General features: G+C 38.2%; 1 protein-coding gene across 1 annotated transcript in view; it reads right to left on the bottom strand.

The window, feature by feature from the left end:
• Positions 1 to 254: 254 nt before the first annotated feature.
• cntn3a.1 (contactin 3a, tandem duplicate 1) overlaps positions 255 to 19,700 on the bottom strand; it is a 120,565-nt gene continuing 101,119 nt past the window's right edge. The window contains exons 14-23 of the mRNA XM_084721410.1: positions 18,086 to 18,203; positions 13,562 to 13,720; positions 13,200 to 13,349; positions 12,193 to 12,263; positions 11,460 to 11,694; positions 9,242 to 9,357; positions 8,820 to 9,006; positions 7,518 to 7,630; positions 4,968 to 5,136; positions 255 to 1,711 (exon numbers count right to left, since the gene is read on the bottom strand). Of these exons, the coding sequence (XP_084577536.1) occupies positions 1,620 to 1,711; positions 4,968 to 5,136; positions 7,518 to 7,630; positions 8,820 to 9,006; positions 9,242 to 9,357; positions 11,460 to 11,694; positions 12,193 to 12,263; positions 13,200 to 13,349; positions 13,562 to 13,720; positions 18,086 to 18,203 (1,410 nt within the window). The 3' untranslated portion in view covers positions 255 to 1,619. The remainder of the gene's footprint in view (positions 1,712 to 4,967; positions 5,137 to 7,517; positions 7,631 to 8,819; positions 9,007 to 9,241; positions 9,358 to 11,459; positions 11,695 to 12,192; positions 12,264 to 13,199; positions 13,350 to 13,561; positions 13,721 to 18,085; positions 18,204 to 19,700) is intronic.

Below are 19,700 nucleotides of genomic sequence, written 5' to 3'. Positions count from 1 at the left end.
AAGCAGTGGTTCCAGATGTATTTATTGCTGTACTTTATGTGGGTTCTTTAAGTCTGATTTTCCCATCAAAACTGAAAGTTTATTCTTCTCAATGGAAAAAGTGGTTTGACAAAAAAACTCTTACCTTGAAGTCCACTTCATAGCTTTTTCCAGTGCAAACACCATCTGCTGAGTAAGACCATAAGAGCTTTACTTCTAACAGCCTGAGGCGGCCCGACCTCTCCACTTCTTCCGACGCCAAAGAAAGAAATGAGGAAAATGGCATTATGTTTATTAAAAGCAGGTCAATCCATTCAGACATCCTAAGCAACGTAGGTACGTACACTGACCAATCTCATGCCAAACAGCAGCTGACAGTAAAATACCATCCCCACCTTGTAATAAGCTATGTTAGAAAAGTCAGTAATCACTGCCACTTGTACTGTATTACAATGCTCATCATGAAAGACGTAGGAGAAAGGCATGTTGTTTCTGAGCCCAAAACGCCCAAAAGATATGATCTAAAAAGTAACAAAAGTGAAAAATCTCAACCTAGAGTGCAGTTAAGGTCAGTTATTCATAAATTATAACATGAGTGAGCCAGAATACGGTGAGGATAAACAGAGGGGGGAAAATAAATAAAACATCTCTGGAATAATAACAACATGGACAATAATCATAAGACTTAAGGCTCATTTGGGACCTGAGGATTTCATACATACAGCGTCCAACAATGCATCTCACACTGTTGTTACACACTTATCATGGATGAGGGAGGAAGGTCAGACATCAATTAATCAACACAAGTCTGCTGTTTACAATGGAAGCCATATTGGGGGGGGCCTACACGTGGCGTTTTCTCACAACGATACAACAGGTGGAACTGAACCTTGTTGGCTCAATACCTTTGGTTACAGTCAGTTTCATGGCAACTCTGAGGTTTGGATGTAATGTGGAGCAACGTAAAAGCGTGAATAAAATCCAGGCAAAGTTACAAAGGTCCCAAATTCTGGTTTGTCATAAAGCAATGAGGCTTAGCTCCCTGTGCTCTGCAGGGATTAGTAACAGTTGGTTTTCCTTCTTAAGCGGTGCCAGAGGTTTCCCAAAGAGAGTCCAAAGAGAGGAGGGAAATGACTTTACTCACATAAATATGAGCATTATAAGTGCTTTAGGTCTCCTCCATCCTCAGGTAAAATAAAGTCCCATCATCCAATAAAAAGTCCAGAGGTACATACATATCCATTAAACAGAGCCTGCACAGTCCCACAGAGTAAACATATACACATCCTATTGTGCATCACACAGCACTGAGCCTCCAAGGTTAAAACCATGTGAGAATATCCATTGGTTAGAAGGGAGCAATGAAAGAAACGTCTTCAAAGAGACTACAGTCGAGTCACGTGTCCTTTCAGTTCCATAAAAGCAACTTCTGAAAGAGCCAGTTCCTTTCAGTGCCTCCTTTAGAAAGGTGGAGGAAAAGAATCCTGCTCACAAAGAGATCTCTGTGGAAAGAAGAGGAAAGACACAGTAGGGGCGGACAGGGAGCAGGTGGAAATGTGGCTGTCAGCCTCTTGCTGTCTTTGACCTGCTGTTTCTCCTCTTAATAAGCAGCTGTGGCGCCTGGTTCCTGCAGATGTTTGTCATAGTACAGTCCTGGCTGTGAGGATTAGCGCTACGAGGTTGACCATGGGAAATGCAGAAGAGTCCGGCGCTGCACCCACGGCTAAGGAGCCTGAAATACACAGACAAATCATAATCCAGCTGCTGTTTGCTCTTATATTCTTAAAGGATAACTTTGGTCTTTTTCAACCTGAAACCATGTTTTTGTGACTAATGTGGACTACAATTTTTCAAATTTCCCTAGTATTGAGTGAAAGCACTGACATGACACTGAGCTGCAACGTAAGCCCTCTGGACAGTTGTGTACTGTCAAAGTAAGACCACTAAAAGTGCCACTGACAGGCTCAGACTCTTTTTATAAGTGCTTGACAACATTATGGAAAGGATAGCTACAGAGAAAGAAACCTTTTTTACACTTTAAACTCTTTGTTTAACCAGTAACAGCTGTTTTACTGCTCTGCCCAAAATCGTCAGCCATTCAAACTCAACCAAGACAAAATAAAACATCTCGGCTCATCTTTCCACGATGTGAAAAAACTGAGAGTAAAGGGTTTATTTTAACCAGACAACCAGAGTTGGTGATTGTTGGAACAGTGGAAAGTCGAGCCAAGGTAGTTTTGATGAGTCTTACTTTGATTCTGTCAAGACAGTGTTAAAATTACTGATTTGTAAAAGGAAACTTGTTAATTTTATGAGAGAAATAAAACAGCTGTTTCTGGTTAAACAAAATGTAGTTGAGTTAAAATTAGTTTAAAAATAACTGGTGTCTGAAAGGGCCACAGATAAAGTCATAGCTGTGCTATATTATTCTTAACATTTAATTACATTATGAGTGGGTGTTTCGTTGTTCTTATGTTTTACCGGCCGAGCATTTTTCGCCTTCCTCCTGATGTTTAACCCAAGTCAGGGTCCATGTCTGTAGAAATTCTTTGCATACTGTTCTTGGAAACTTCTAATAAAAATCTGAGCATGTCCGTGGCAAACACAAGCACTTTTACTGGGCACACTCTGCACGTGTGCTGTTGCCTGGAGGGATTAGATAGTTGCCACAGAGCTCTGCCTCAATATTGGACCAATTTCAATTATTGTTGTCCCCATTAGTCACAAAAACATGGGAAAATAGATTCCAGGTTGAAAAATATCAAAGTTACCTCTTAATGGGTGGCGTGGTCTACAAATGACTGAATAAATAAAACTGAATAAATAACGACAGTAAAAATAATACAGTGAGCCCACTATAAAATGCATTCAGCACAAAGCGGTACAGAGAGGTGTAAGTACACAACTCTACCAATAGATGGCACTGGTCTGCTGCGCTCAGTTCTGGGGCAGACTGACTTTCAAAGACCTACACATGTGGTGGGTAAAAGCAACAGACACAGTTTGATTCAAAAAGAAATATTCACTTTTAAATAACCAGCTGCTGGTAATATTCTTTGTATGTCTGAGCCCATTTAGATGTTTGATAATATAGATATTCCTCAGCCTGTGGAAAAGAGACTATTTCACAGCCAAGACAACAGTAAACACAACATTCATACTTTCAAAGTGAAAAGGCTTATTTGAAGACCATTCTGAACCAACATTTAATGGGGAAAACAGTGGAAGAGTTAGCAATTTATCTACAGGGAGCTGCCTCACAAGACCAAAATGCAATGCAGCTATAAACCATGTTGTGTTTATAGTACTGCAGAATATTTTTAGACCCACACACTGGTCTTTGATTAATAGAAACAATGTCTCAGTCTGTCACTGGGAGTTCTCTGAAATTGTCCCAGATAGAAGATATTCAGAATAATACTACATATGCTCAAAAAAAAACAGAATATGGGTGTCCGCAGTCAGACTCAAAACTAGCTCAACTGAATTCATGTGATTTTTCACAGTGACGACATCATTTTCATGTTTCAAATCCATTTTTTTTTCATGGTTTTGGGATTAGTCGTTGCCTGTATCCTGTCTTCCCTTATGTGTCTTTGTTGTCTTACTGTCAAAGTTCAGTTCAGAGGAGGACCCAAAAATGCAGAAAGGACACATACAGTAAATTAACAAAAGGTAAAAATAGTGAAAAGTGGCTGAGGATTTCAGGTAAAAAACAAACAAACAAACAAACAATAGTACAACAAAGAGTGAAAAACGAGAGTCCAAAAACCACAAAGTATGATCCAGAACAAAAACATAAAAACGGGGAACACTGGGGAGCAGACACAGACAACCTGACAACTGAAAGAGGCAACAAACACTCACTAAATTCACAAAGGGCTTATAAAGGCCAGGTGAAGCTAATGAGAACTCAAAAGTATGGGGGAAAAAAACAGGAAGGAAAGACAACAAAGACCACAGATGTATCATAATGAAGTAGATGCAGCATTTAAAGATGGCTCCCACACAGTCCAATGAAAACTGCTCGCCTGTTGCAATCACCGAAAACGTTTTATAGCTTCGAGGTTTGCTTCCTGATTATACGACTCATTGAATATGTGCAGTAGTGTTTCCTCCGTTGTCCTCACTTAGTCTATATACTTCACAAAATTTCATCCTAGAAAGGTAATAACTGACCTTGTTTGCAGTTCAAGGTGTGCTGTCAACAGTTTCAGATGTCCCTTTTATAAGGGTGGCAAAATGCTTTTGAGGTTGCAGGACAATTTTCTGCCGCAATAATGCAAGTGACCACTAGAAAAACGTGGAGGCGAGGCTGAGCAGCGATGTCCTGTCCAGTTCATTATAATACATACATGACAAAGACACATAAGAGAAGACAATACAGGAAAAGACTAAACCCAAACCATGACATTTTTGTCAGAGTTCACCTTAGGAGTGTTGTGATCTACTGGTACTGACAGTAATGGTATTTAAACAATAAAACATTGATATAATGTTAATAATACACATATGATAATATTGTTTACCCCAAATAATGGAGAAGCTCTTGAACATACTGTGTAATTCATACTGAGTGTAATTTGTTTGCCAAAAAGAAACAAAAGGCTCAATTTTCTAACTATCACAATAATATCATGAAGATTTTTGGCCATGATAATCATGTAGTGAAAATCTGATATCATGACATTGCTAGTGAATCTGAAACCTAGAATAACATGAAGAATCTAGCTTACCTGATTTTTATTTTCAGGGCAATTTCGGCCTTTAACTGTATCATATTTCATTTCTATTTATTCCTAAAGTTTGATTACTGTGGCTTTTAATGTTTTGACATTCTGTGTATTTATCTAATTTGTGTTTCATTACACCAAGTAGCTTTTATTTTGTTGTAATTCAGCTACATTGTAAATGAAGCCTCTACCTACCATGTATTTCTGAGTTAAACGAAACCTTGAATGTCTTGAATATCTCTGCACGTGTCCCACCTGCTATCTTAGGGATGGTGATCTGGCGGCTGCTGCTGCCTTCCCCTCCCTCACTGAAGGGTTTAATCTGGATGACGTAGTCCTGGTTGACTGGCAGCGACAGCTCCAAGGAGGTGGTGTTGGTCTCAACCACGCTGGGACGGCTGTGTTTGTCCTGGCTGTACATCACCTGCAGGGAGCAGAGAGGGGAGAGGTGATAACAGTGTGAGGCGTGAAGTCACTCCAGATACAGAGCGTCACATGAGTGGTTTCAGAGCGTTCTTCTTGACGCACTGACAAGAGTTCTCCACCGTAGCTCGAGTTTGGCTCAGACAGCTCCGTGAGATGTGATGTGCCGCTGCTGAAACTAACCAGAATTAATCTCACTGTAGATATCTGCACACAAATGTGTTGGACCACCACAGGAGAGGGTGCAGCAGAGATAAGGGGGAATGTAGAGATGCATCAATCCTGATTTTTCAGCCGCAGCTTGACTCTGCGGCTGTGGATGTATGTGCCGATTTTCCTATAGAGTATGACTCCCCCTTGAGCAATAATCCAAGAAGTTGTAGCTTTGTGCATGCGGCTGAAATTATATGGCTAAAAATAATGGGATGTGGGCATTGGGGCTATCCAGGGATTGTTATTTTAAGGAAAGTAGGCAATTTGTGGAGGGCTTCAAAATTTAATTAAAATGCAGCTACACATCACATCGCCAGAATGAAATAAATATTCAAATATAAAAGTTTAAAAAACAAGTGTGAAAAACTGGCTGTACTTTGAAATTGAATGCGGTTAACACTACTGTAAGAAGTTTAGATGCTCCCTTACTTATCAGCAAAATCAGTATATTCATGAATAGTTGATGTTGATGCTGATATCCTTGTAGTTCGGCAGTCATTTTCGGGTTTTTTTGTCTGTCAGTGTGCATTACAATATTAAAACAATAAAAAAAAAACAGATAGAAACTCACAAACATGCACAGAGATAACATTATAACAAAAATAAGTGCTGGTGGTTGACTGATGAGAGAAGTTAAGCTTTTCCAGCATCTCACAGCTGTTGAAAATTACATATTTATACACATAAATATAGTCAATAATTATTTCAGTTCATTTCACATCACATTAAATCAGATGTAATTGTTTATAGACAATCAAAATTATGCTTTGTGACAGCATTCTACGAAAAGCGTGACAAGTTTCATGTTTCAAAATGTGTCACCTGTCTGTAAGTAGACTTGGCATCGTATAACCCGACTGAGGCAATATAAAACAATCACTCAAACAATCACTAGACCAATAAATCCATTTCAATGAAATCTTTTTCATTTTATTTTGCACTTTTCAAGCCAATGCTCATTGAAAAGGCAACCTACTGCCACACATCAAAAAAAGACTTTAAGCGTAGCCACAGGCGCAGAGTGGCAAGCGAAGCTCAAGCTGAGTGTCTTCACTTTGTGCGAAAGGCAAAAGTAATTAGGCTCTCTGACTTATTTTATTTAGTTATTTAAAAAGCAAACTTTTCAGTCATCAGTTGACTTATTATGAAAGTGGCACAATTATAATTTCAAGCAGATTAAAGCACTTAATCCAAAATTCAAGCACTTCTCAAACCTTGAAAACACTACATTTAAAGTCCAACATTTTCAAGGATTTCCAACACATGTATGAATCCTGTATTATACACAAATCAATACAACAGTTCGTCAGGCTGTGAACTTCACATACGGAGCAAATCACCATAAACCACAAAACTAACTGTGATGGAGGCAAAGAAGAGTGACAGACACTAAGGGCAGCATGGAATCGGACTAGGGATGTCAAAGATTGATCAACAATTGATTAATCGTTATGAAGAATTTAACCAATTAAAAATAACCAATAATTAATTAATGGTCTAGAAATGGCAGTAATTGTGCCTCCAATTACATCGTTTTGCAATTTGTTGAACAGGGAAACCTAAAACTGAACTTAAAATGAGAAAAAAAGTGTGTTTTGTATCTTATTAACTATTAATGATTAATTGATTCTTAGTGATTTTAATTATCAGTTAAGAAAATGCACAAAATTTGCCTTACAATCCTTCATCAGACAGTGGCTGACATGCACTGCAGCCCTGCAGGAGAGACGCTCTTTTTATACATGACAGATTTTATACCTTAACTATGAGCAGAAGCACACTTTTACTTCTCGTGACTGTGTGACAATCTGACGTTTTCACACCACAGATGACGAAGACCGGCATTAAAACACAAGTCTTACAAGTGAAACATACTCTTGTCGGCTGATGTAAGTTTTATTGTGGCGCTGAACTAAAAAAAGCTAATAGTCAAATCTTTGCATATTGAACAGCCAAATCCAATTCAACTGACAAAATTCTGAGTCGGGTTCAGTCCAATTAATAAATATGTGCAGTGCAGAAACAAACAGGGTACTCAAACAGAGTAAATAGACCAAGTGACAATCTGTCATTCTCTGTTACAATCAATGTTACAATCTATAAAACTATTCACTCGTTAGAGATGCAGCCTCTTTCCACAGTAAAACTCCACTTTTTTTTTTTTTTTACCTTATATCCTGTGACTTCTGACTCATTCTCCAGAGCATGTACTTGGTCCCACCTCAGGATGACCTTGGAGTTGGAAGTGTTCCACATGATTTTGACCGGGGCTTGACTGGGCGCTGGAGGAGGACGAGGAGAGTAGGAGGAGGGAGGAAAAACAACAAGCGACCCATTCAATAAAAGTAAAGCATGAAGGACATTTCTCATTATCAGTTCCCACTGTTCATCATCTCACTGTTAGGAGTGAGCATCGACTCCAGGAGGATGTGAGTGGGAGTGAGAACAGTCTTATGTTTGGATGTTTGTGTAACAGATGTATTAGAGGGTGATATTAATTTATATTAGCCTATATTAACATGATATGGTACACTTATTGGCACACAGGTGACGTCGACAGAGAGACAGGTGAAACAATATAAAGAGGAATTAACAGACATTTATGGGGAATCTCTCAGCAGGAAACATCTCATCATTTTCCAACTAAGCCTGCTTGTCAAATTGCTCAGTAAATTAAATTGGCATTTACATCAAAGATATGCCCTATCTATCAAATACAAGCAGGGCTACTACATTGTTTCACACTATTCATGTTGATAAGACGCTGAGAAACAAAACAATGTGTCCACAAAAAGGAGGGAAGAAGAAGACTTCTAGATGATGGAAACATGGCTGTAAACAGTGCAAAAAAAAAAAAGGTTTTTTGAGCCAGAAAATGTTTAGGCCTTTACTGAAAATAACATTATTTTACTCCTGCAGCCAGGACTCCAACCATGGATGTTGTGCAGTTTTGTGGTAGTACCTTAAAAGGATATTCAGTTTTTTGAAGTACTGCAATGTACTGCTGTGGACAGGGACAGCAGCATACTATATACTATATTGTATTAGATCCTCTTAAAAATTACACACTTAACCTTTAGGTGGTTAAAATATGTTTTGTTGCTGACACAGTCCACATAAGTTAATTGCTAGCTTACATGCTGGTACTCCCACTGCCTCTCTCCAAACTGAGGTAGTTTTAACCACCATCTACTTTATGTAATACACAGATTATGCATTAAGCACCTCAAAAAACCTGAACTATCTCTTTAAGTATTCAGCCACCGGGGTGCCCAATAAATATTACAGTCAATAAACAAGAAATCTCCACATGGTGCCTTTAAAGTGCTCTAGTGTAGTAAATAGTCCCTACTTTTACTCTAATTGGTGAAATGAAATATAAACCAAAGTGACCGTGCACCTTGAGCCAGAGGGAAAAAAATAAACAAAGAAAAAACACAGTCACAGCCACAATATGTCGAGAGCCCTTACGTGGTTTCTTGGTTGTGACATTGACTATGCTGCTCTGTGGACCCACTCCAGCGCTGTTATAGGCCCGCAGGGACAGGTAATAGGTACTGCTGCCCTCTAGATCTCTGATGAGTACTGAAGTTTTATTCCCCACTGTCCTGATCACACTGGCTGTGTCCTGCTTCTGCCTCTCGCCCCAGTACTGCAGCTACAAACATACAACAAATGCACACATTATACTTCATTTGATTTGTTATGTAAAGCTTCTATATGTAACTGTACCAACGAGGACTTCTTCATGCACATATTCTTTATTTTACTTCATGAATGAATAATTATATAAAATAGACAATAATAAAAGGTCATCGTATTGTTCATTAGCTGTTGGCGCTGTCCACTATATTTGCTATAATTCCTATTGTGTGGGCCTGTGTTGGTTTGACCTCGTAGCCCAGGATGCGTCTGCGGTTGTTGCTCCAGGCCAGTGGCTTCCAGGTGACCTCTACCTCAGACGCCGATACACTCCTCGCCCTCAGCCTCCCTGGAGCTCTGCTGGGCTCTGAAAGGCACAAAGGATAGTCAGGATAAGGAGGAAGAGAAGGATTCACTACACCCACGTTCACAGTCTGACTTATTGAATAAACTGCAGCTCCATCCACTCAAACCACACCACTGTGTGAGGAGGAGTGAAGGAGTGCTCCAACAGAAAGACCTGGAAAAACATGTTTTTCACTGGAATTTGTGTCACTCAAAAGTGTAATATGATAACTTGCTGCTTGGTGGCTTGGGGTCTGAAGCAGGTTCATCAAAAATACATCTACTAAATGAGGACTGCATTCTTAACACAAAAAAAGTCATAGTAATGGGAGGGCACTCATCTGAACACATTCATCTTCTTTTAAAGTATCTTGTGAACAGGAAAATGCGTCAAACACAGGAAAATGTTGTTTTACACTCTTCTATATGACCTCACTGCCCAAAAAGTTTAATTATTTAGATTTTCCTGTACATGTGTGTGTTTATGAGTATAAGATGAGCGTGTCTGGAGAATAACCAGGTTTTGTGGTTACTTTCTTTACAATAAACAGACCCTGGGCAAGAAAGTAATTACCTCTCGGTTGTTGTGGCCTGCTTTTCCTGATAAACAGACGTTATTTTGTTGTTTGTGCAAGCGCCAAACCAAAACCTACTCAGGCCACTGCTGCAAGTTATTACTTAATTCACTGAACACACCATTACAACCCCAGAAAACTTGTATCCTATCTCAGGTATATGAATATATATGTGTGTGTGTGTGTGTGTGTGTGTGTGTGTGTATACAACATTAACATTAATTTAACAATAAACAACTATTTGATATGTCTATGCATATTGGAGTAATAGTATCCTAAGCAGATAATAAAGCGGCTAAAAGAATTCATTCTAACAATATTCAATAACAATAGTAACGCAATATTTATTGAAAATCTGAGAAAATGAAATACACTTGGCAAATGAAATGTAATCAAAATATGAGTGTAGGGAGAGAGTCTGTAATCATAACTATTTGCAATTATAAAATTTGTAATTATACTTCATGAATATTGAAAAGCAGGCCTAGAACCTAATCATTCAACATCCAGTGCCTCTTTATTTTTATAGTATTGTCAGTTTTTTATGGACACAAAGGCCAAACGCCAGGGAATCAAGGCCATCAAATAAAACAATGACTGTAAGTCCACGGAAATAACAAATTTAACTTAAATGTTAATGTTGACTTTTATATACTGTATTAGGGCTGCAACTAACAAGTATTTTCACTGACCATTAATCTGTTGATTATTTTCTCAATTAATCGATTAGATGTTTGCTCCATAAAACGTCAGAAAAATGGTGAAATATGTGTTTCCCAAAGCCCAAGATGACATCCTCAAATGTCTTGTTTTGTCCACAACCCAAAGATATTCAGTTTACTGTCAGGGACGACTAAAGAAACCATAAAATATTCAAATTTAGGAGGCCCATATCAGAGAAATTTGACCTTTATTTCTAAGACTAATTATTGAGAGTGGTTAACTACTATCAAAATAGTTGGCAATTAATTTAATAAGTGATTAATCATTGCAGCTCTATACCATGTGTACTATTTTTAGATAGTTTCTCAAAATAATGAGATTGCATTTCAAAATAAGATGTTATCTCAAAATACTGGCTTATAATAAAATAATGACTCGTTATTAAAGTCGTTATTTTGAAAAAGCTTCTCATTATAATGTGTGAATTACAGCGTGTGAATGATCAAACATTAATATAACAATAGTCAATGGTATTGGCGGCACTGAGCGGGTAGAGGCCCCAAATCAAATTCTGCTCAGGGCCCTGTATGGGCATAACGAGCAAAGAAAATAAACAACTGTCACCAAATTTCCATTTCCATTCATCACCCTTTTCTGCACAGACTATAGTCAGAGACTGATTGAGGAAATATGTTTTCACAGCCTTTCAAAGTGTTTGAAAATATGATTGTAGAGTGAATCCATGCTAGACAGAACATTTTGAGCACTGGTCCACTTCACGCATTGCTTTTGCTTTCCTAAAACTGGTAGTAAAATCTGATTAAAAAGATTAAAACTGATTACTGATTGATTACTGGCTTTGCTGCAGATTTTCAATAGTACACACCTTCTTCTGCTGAGTAGATGGTGGTCACTGGACTAAAAGGGCCTTCTCCCTTGTTGTTGTAAACCCCGACTTTGACTTGGTAAGGGGAGAAGGGAGGGATGCTCTCATTCTTGAACACATATCTCGAGGCATCTTGGGACGTGACGGCAGCCTGCATCCAGCCCTGCGCCCCGAGTGGGCGGAAAGCCACCACGTAGCCGAAGCCCGGACCGCTCTGCAGCTCCTCAGGAACAGGCTAAGGAGGTATGGGATGACTCAGAGGGATGACTCAAGATGACTGATCTTAAAGATATTAATATACCTAAAAGATATGCGGCTATGCAGGGATTAGGGCACTTAGAGGAATAATGCTGAGGGTGGTACTGTACTTGCAAGCCCGGCATGAACTCTGGCTGCTTAAGTGCTTTTATACTGAGGAGAAATAAAATACAGCTAGACAAACAGAGGTGTAGACTTTAAATCTTTGTATTTAATGCTCTACTTTGCATTAAAAGAAATTAACAACCAAAGTGAAGACAGATATTCTAGACAAGGTAAAAATTAAGGTTATATTTCATTATTGTTGTGTTTGGTATCATTTTCAGTGTAAACTAATTTATATCACACATTTCATATGTCAAAACTGTGTGTTTTTTAATTTTAGTTTATTTCAGATATGTATTTGAATGAACCATATATATAAAACTTATATAACTTATATATAAATACTGAATCTATGTAAATACAAGTTTACCTCCCAAGTGATGACCAGCTCTGACCGTCCTCCACCACCACCATTCACTCTGGCTGGCGTCACCCTGGGAACTAACAGATCAGCCACAGTGTTAATAACAGTCTGCAGATTTAAGTATCTGTGATTTGAAATGAAAGTATGTTGTAGTCTGTTGCTCACTCTAACATTTTAACAGAATACTTTACAGATATAGCATTATGCCCCTAAACAATTTGACTCACAATGGACAGTTTTTAAAAAATCAATTGCGTTCTACACTAGTATCAGCTAATATAGTCTCCCACCGCTAGCCTGAAGCAGAGCTGAAGAGCAGACTGCAGAGGTCTGCTAAGCTCACTTCTTCCCAACTCCACACCCCCATATTGTTTTCATTTTCAGACTTGCAGCCTTCAGCCCCAACTGACAATGCTTCAGGTGGCATCACTTGAGGCAGTTTATCAGACTTCATGCAATTCCCTCTAGAGCCACAAAAAGCTTTATACAACACTTTTCATAAATGCAGCAGTACTCCACAATAGTTGTAATGATAGAAAATTTTTAACTTTGATACAAAACTAGTATAAAAAATAATGATGATTATTTAAATACCACGGCAAAAAGAAAAGTCTTTTTTTTTTTTGGTATGCCTGTACCTGCATGTATGTGTGTGTACTCCATTGACTTGATTGGGTGTGTGTTGGTTCTGAACCAAACATAGCTTACTCCATAACTGTTTCATGTATTTTCTATTCTCTGCCCTAAAGAGGACTTGTTTTTCCCTCTCTACTCACACTCACAGATGAAACTGTGAGACTGAAGCTCCTGGGCATCAACACATTTGTTGTGAATTTAGTTCAATCAGGTGTTGTGTGTCCTGAGGAAGTGGAGAATTCTTTGAAATACACTGGTACAATAAGGCCTAATTGCTGTCTTGAAGTAGCATCCCTGTATGTATAATGTGCATAATTTGCAAACAATTTGTGTCCCTGTTGGCAGCATAGGAAATGTCAGGAGCTTCTGATACATACGCATTTCTTTGGTGCGGGCCTTTTTGGAGGGTTTGCTTGGTTCTCCTGTTCCAATGCTGTTGGTTGCCAGCACTCTGAACTCGTACTCCACCCAGGGACTCAAGTCAATGACAGTGGCTGACAGCTGCTTCCCCCCGAGCAGCTCAGGAACTGAGAGACATCACAGAAATAACCTTTCATCAAAGCCCTGCGAGATCTGCCACTGAAAGTTAGCCACGCTCGTGATGTGTTATTTACTGTCATTTCACGTGTGGTGTTTGAAAAGGATACCAGTCACGCACCCCACGCATTCTTTTTTACCTTCTCAATAAACTTCATGTTCACACAGCCTACACACACACTGTCAGACGAAACCAACCTACCTGTGGTTACGGCCTGCCACCCCAGAGAGAAGGGCGTTCTGGCCTGGATGGTGTAGCTCAGGATGGGGCTGTGGTTGTCCATCCCTGGTCCCCAGGACAAAGCAGCAGTGGTCTCTGTCATCTCAGTTACCTGACAGTCCACAGGAGGGCCGGGAGGACCTGGAAGAATGAGACATACTGTAGAGATTAATGAAGACCAGAGGCAGAAGACACAGTGGGTGGGCCATACTTAGAGCTGATGTAAACTGATAAAACAGAGTGTATAAGGATGGCTGTGAGTGCAACACTAAACTACATCCAGTCCAAACACAATGCTCGTTAAACTGGTGGCAGAAAAGATTTTAAAAAATCTAAAAGTGAAACAAAACTAATAATGTTTTTTGAAGAACCGTTAATTGCACTATAATTTAGGAAATAGAAAAAAGATTATGACATGCCCTACAGCAATGGTTAAGAATCGCTCCCAGGGTTTGAAAAGTAAATTATGAGATGATTTAAAGGATAGGAAAGAAGAAAATACATGGATATAATTTCTGTTGCAAAGAATTATCTTAGTTCTTCTCTAACATTTGCTTTTTTTTAGGGAATAACTTAACAGTTTTACCTTTTCTAAAGGTTGAAATGTAACAATCTAAGGAAATTAAAAGGGAAAGTCACTCCCAGGTGAAACCATTTTCGGCTCATGAACATATATCTCATCTTAAGAGGCCATAAACTCAAAAAGTTGGGAACCACTGTCATAGAGGGATAGGAAGGCAAAGATGAGATCTTATTGTACATCTGCAAGGGTGACCAGACATCCTGAAAATCTTACGACTGTCTGCCCCCCCCCCCCCCCCCCCCGCCCCCCCAAAAAAACAGCTGTCCCAAATCCTGTCCTATTTGTCCTGAAAATTGATGTTATACTACTAGATTGTATGAATTAGCTAAAATGAGCGCCGTCTGTGTGCTGTGAGACTGGACTTGATATGTAAAGGCAAAAATGTTGGTGACACAGTAATACTGAAAAATGCTGCACTCGACCATTGTGTATTTTGGAGTGCTGCCAATTTTTTCATGAATAATTAATAATGGAGATATGTGCATCAAGCTGTCACCAGATGATCACTTATGTAGGCTATTATTCCTGCTTTTAGCTATTAATTTGTTTTTGGACAATATGAAGGATTTTTTTTTTCTGTTTTCACTGCACCGACTAGGCTATCAGGTGAAACTGTGGGAGGAAGCTATGATGACAAATATCTAAAAAAAAAAAAAATGTGTTTGCTATAGTTTAATGACAATCTTAGCTGTTGAAAAGATGTTTAAAATGACTGTAACACACCTCTAATCTGTGCATGTTTCATGTGTCCTGTAAACCAGGACACTGTACTTCATATCATCCTCAGAATCTGCGAGGCAGTCACACAAACTGTGCCTTCAATATGGGAATATGGTGTACACTGTCAGACTGCAATTTAATTAAAGTATACCCAACAGTAAGTTTGTTCACAGTCTTTCATTCACTTTGTCATATAGAGTGGTAATGGGATTCTTTGTTGCCGCTGTTGAATAGAAGACTACTGCCATGCCCTCCACCAAAGCACTTACATTCTTGTGTTTACATTCTTTCATTTACTGTGAAATAGGGTGACATTCATGGCTAGCAGAAGGTTTCTAGTAATAATAATGATAATACTACTAGGACTACTACTACCACCACCACCACTACTACTGATAATAATAATAATAATAATAATAATAATAATAATAATAATAATAATAATAATAATAATAATAATAATAATAAAATCACTGCAGGTTCGTGAGCCACACAGAATTCTTTGTCAATTAATGGCTACAAATAACTCTTCCAGTATAATGTTAACAGATATGTTTCGCTGAGCCCTCAGGAAATCTGGAAGAAAACTAGCCATGATTTGTATTCTCCCGTCACAGAGATGCAGTTATTGCACAATAAACACAACGGTTTATTACTTGTTCCGACTGACAAAAGTAAATAAATACTTGTCAGCCCATTCACTCTGTAACTGGCAATTTTCCCAATCAACTTTACATCTCTTTTAAGAATTGGAATTTATTCTCAGTCCGCAAATAGAAATTAGTTCATTGTGTATAAATCTACAAATTCATATACATAAATACATAACCTCTTATATTTCCTCGCTACAACTGTTCCAAAATTCACTTCTTTAACTGAAAATACAATGTAGTTTTGCATTAGTCCTTACTAATGTTTTTTTAACATAAAAATATCTCTCAAATCATGTTGACCTCCTCTCCAAAATAACTTTTGGATATCTCCAGGCAACAACTATTTTTTGCTCTGCACATAATTTCAATTGTTTTCAAGTCAACCAAGTCTCTACATTTTAGAGTTTGATAATAGTGAGTTAGTTCTCTGTGTGTAATTCCGTTTACAATTCGCTGAAGTGTGAAGATTAGATTAGTATTTGTTTTATCTGTTATTGCAATTGACTGACATTTTAGCTTTAATATGACTTGTGGATAGTTTATTATCTATTATTACTCCAAGAAATTTAATTTCCAACACTCTTTTGATTTAAGCATCATTTATAAAGAGTTTGCTCTTTAGCTTAGAGAGAAACATTTTCTCTGTGGCCGGCCAGCCCAGAGTGCAATGTGAGGCTTGACTGAGCCAATGGCAGGTGCAGCGCTGGTGTGATCGTATTGCAACTACAGATGTGCTTTAGAAAGACGTAACTAATACAATATTGTTTCATATAGTCTATGGTTCAGATGTCTTGAAGTAGCTCAGAGATGTGCACCTTAGTTTGATTTAATATCTCAGACACACGACAGCCTGACATGCCATGCAGGCAGCCTCTTGGAGGTCATAAAAAAATATAAAAGGGCCTATTCAACTAGCAGATGAATAGACCGACCTTATGGCCTCAGATGTGTAGTCTGTCAGCTGGTAGGGGGAAAAAAAAAAGTTTTAACACGAGTTTTATAAGCCAAAACTGAGCCAGCTGATCTGATGGTGAGGAGCCAGTATTATATAAACTCATGGACTCTGGAATAGTGACCCAGACTGGCACAAATGAGGGCCCTTTTCGGACACTATGATGTGACGAGCCCACATATCAGTGAATACTGGAAATTCCTAAATGTGTGTTAACCACTTTTGCTAATGCTGTATACCATTTATATTGTTTTATATTATTTTTTTTTATAACTGTCCACCATTGTTATTTCTGTCTTTTAAAGAACTTTGTTTTGAAAACTGCTATATAAATAAAGTTTATAAATTCAATTTATAAATGTGTGTTACTACAAAAGTGTAAGATAAATAAGATAAATACAATTTGCATGCATGAATGCATGTCAGCAGCTGTATGGCTACAGTATGTGTGTACACTCTATTGCCAGGTAATAACCTCTTAATGCAGAACAACAAACCTGACTTAAAGGTGGAAGAAGACAGGAAAAAACAGAAGTACAGAGCTGTGAGCAAAATGCAGTGCTATCTGGTTCTAAATCGTCAGTATACTATAGCACCTGACTGATCAACAACTGAAGTGAACCTTGACAAAGCACAGAGTGAGTGAGCACAGCTTTGCTACTGAAAATGGGAGACACAGGAAAACCTGGCTCCCTGCAGAGCAAGGACTCAACTGTCTCTGCACTCTCAGTGAACCTCACCTAATGTGTAAAGTATAAGCATCTTTGATAAACACATTTTAAAAAATTAAAATGCAAATTGAAACTTTTCAAATGAAGGAAAATTACCAGTCCCTCTAGGGGAGGACTCAAAAAGCTGCCAGTTAGCAGCAGTCTATGTTGCTGCCTGCCATAAACTGAGGGACAGTGAGTGACGCATTATTTATTTCCCAAGACATTTCTGCCTAGCCCCACTCTACTGTGCTGTGATTGGCTACTACCAGTGAGCTGTGATTGGCTAGTTCTTGATGCCTCAGTGACCCGTCTGTATGATTGACAAAGAGCCTTTCTACTGTTGTGAAAAGGTCTATTTTAACCATGAACCATGACTCTTTCATAATCCTCCCCAAGTAGCTTTTGTGTCTATGAATAGTTTTTGTTCATAAACCTAACCAAGCAGTGTTTTTGGCTAAACCTACCCAAGTAGTTTTTGTGCCTAAACTCCACTCAACTGTGACTGAAAACGGAAAATAAGCAACTAAGTCTAAAAATATTTAAAAGTGCCATTTAGCTTCACATGGGTCATTAAGACCAGTGTCCTAGATGGAAGTCCGGTCTTTGATCCATTCATCCACTTCAAGTGTCTTGCTAAACTTCTCCAAAGTAGCAGTCTATGCTCCTACTCACAGCTAAACAAAGCACACTTTCAGTAGACAATCCCAGCACAGTGAGTTACACTTAGGCTGCATGACACACATTGTTGTTGATATATTCAATGATATTTGTTCTGGTAGTGTTTCTTTGAGTTGCATGTTATTTCTTAGAGTATGTTTTCATATATATTTTCAGAGTATGTTTAGCATCTAAATGTCTGAACACTCCGAACACTGACACACTTACCTCTGACTACCACATCAGTGGCAATAGACACACTGTCCACCTTGGTCTGAACGGCACACGTATATTTCCCTGCATGCCTCAGTTGGATGTTTCGGATCATCATGTCACCAGCTGAGCGCTGTCAGTGCAGAGGGGGATGAAAAAAAAAACAGTAAAATGTCAGAATTTTAAAGTTGCAAAATGAACTAAAAGGACTTCAGAAACAAGTGCAATGCCAAAGTGATTTTTTTTGGCATTCAGTTTATTACATTACGGAGGAGAAAGGTACAACACAAGTCCAGGGACACACAAAATGACTGAGTGAAACTTTTCATGACCATTTATGAGGATGCTCCTTTGTGAGGAATTAAAAAGCTTCTTTCAGCTCCATCCCTTTTATTCACTCTGGTTCCATTTACTCTACAGACAACCATTCAATGCCAAATGCATTATTAGCTTTGAACTAAAGTTAGCACTAATGTTAAGTTGATGTCTTATCTATGAAAGTAAGGGACTGTGAAACAGGATGAGACTCGATAATTACTTTGATGTATAATCAGGGACATTTTATAAAGATAAAAATTCAGTTGCTGCAAGTCATCCACTCTTTGAAAATCCCTGCCATCATTACGATAATATAACTGAGGATAGGATGCGTCACAGATCTCTCAAATTTTATATACAGCAAGTAAAAAAGAACCTCAAGGCTTACTTATTAAAATCAAATGAAGCTGGAATAAGTCTTACAAAATGCAATAATCATATGTTGTGTGGCTTTCAGACATGGAATAAAAGGTAAATGTCATTGTCTCTGTTCACTACACAGCACATGTGTATCTATGAGACACAGCAATTCCTTTACACTAAGGCTGACTTGTCTTGATATATGGGGTCGCATGAAAAAACAGCAAAAAGCAAACTGAAATTGCAAAAACATACAGTAATATTTTTTCATATTTTTTTCCTCAACATTCAAAATGCTGACTGTGTCTGACACTGGCAATACATTCTTCCTTTCTGCCTTCTCATCTTCCTTTTTACCCCAGATAATATAAGTGGCATTTTATTTCAGGTGGAAGGCATATTTCAGTTTCTATACCACTGTGTTAAAAATGTCAGATAAACATTATTTTCTGGATAGACACCGGAAAGAGTCCTTAACTGGTTATTAAACAGTTTCAACTTAGTTCTGCTGCCTCTATATGACCTACATAAGCAAACAAGAAAATCACTGAGAAGATTATAGGTTATTTCTATATAGTTATTCTTGATGCCTGCCACCAGGTTGGAGGACACAGAGCCTGTATTTAAATTTTCCTCGCCAAAAGTACAGTAAATAGTATGTTAGCCAGTTAAAAATAAGCAGGAGCAGATTTCTCTTTGAATAATTTTATTTTTGACAATATGAAATGTCCCTGAAGTATCTTTAAGAATGCATTCAACTATGTTGTCTATTTAGTTAATTTTAAAGTCATTATTCACTCTTGAGTAGACCTACAAATGCTGCGGCAGGCTTTTAAACCGTCACCGCTCTGTGTCATCATTTCAATAGTAAATCTGAAAATACCTTAAGCCTGTAATGTATATTGAACAAAATCAGTCTGTTATGTTTTTTTTCCATCTCTGAGCTGTAAAG

Source organism: Lutjanus erythropterus, chromosome 6, assembly GCF_056507025.1.
Source record: "Lutjanus erythropterus isolate fLutEry1 chromosome 6, fLutEry1.hap2, whole genome shotgun sequence".
Classification (NCBI taxonomy): domain Eukaryota; kingdom Metazoa; phylum Chordata; class Actinopteri; order Lutjaniformes; family Lutjanidae; genus Lutjanus; species Lutjanus erythropterus.
This window is presented reverse-complemented; position numbering and strand designations above follow the sequence as displayed.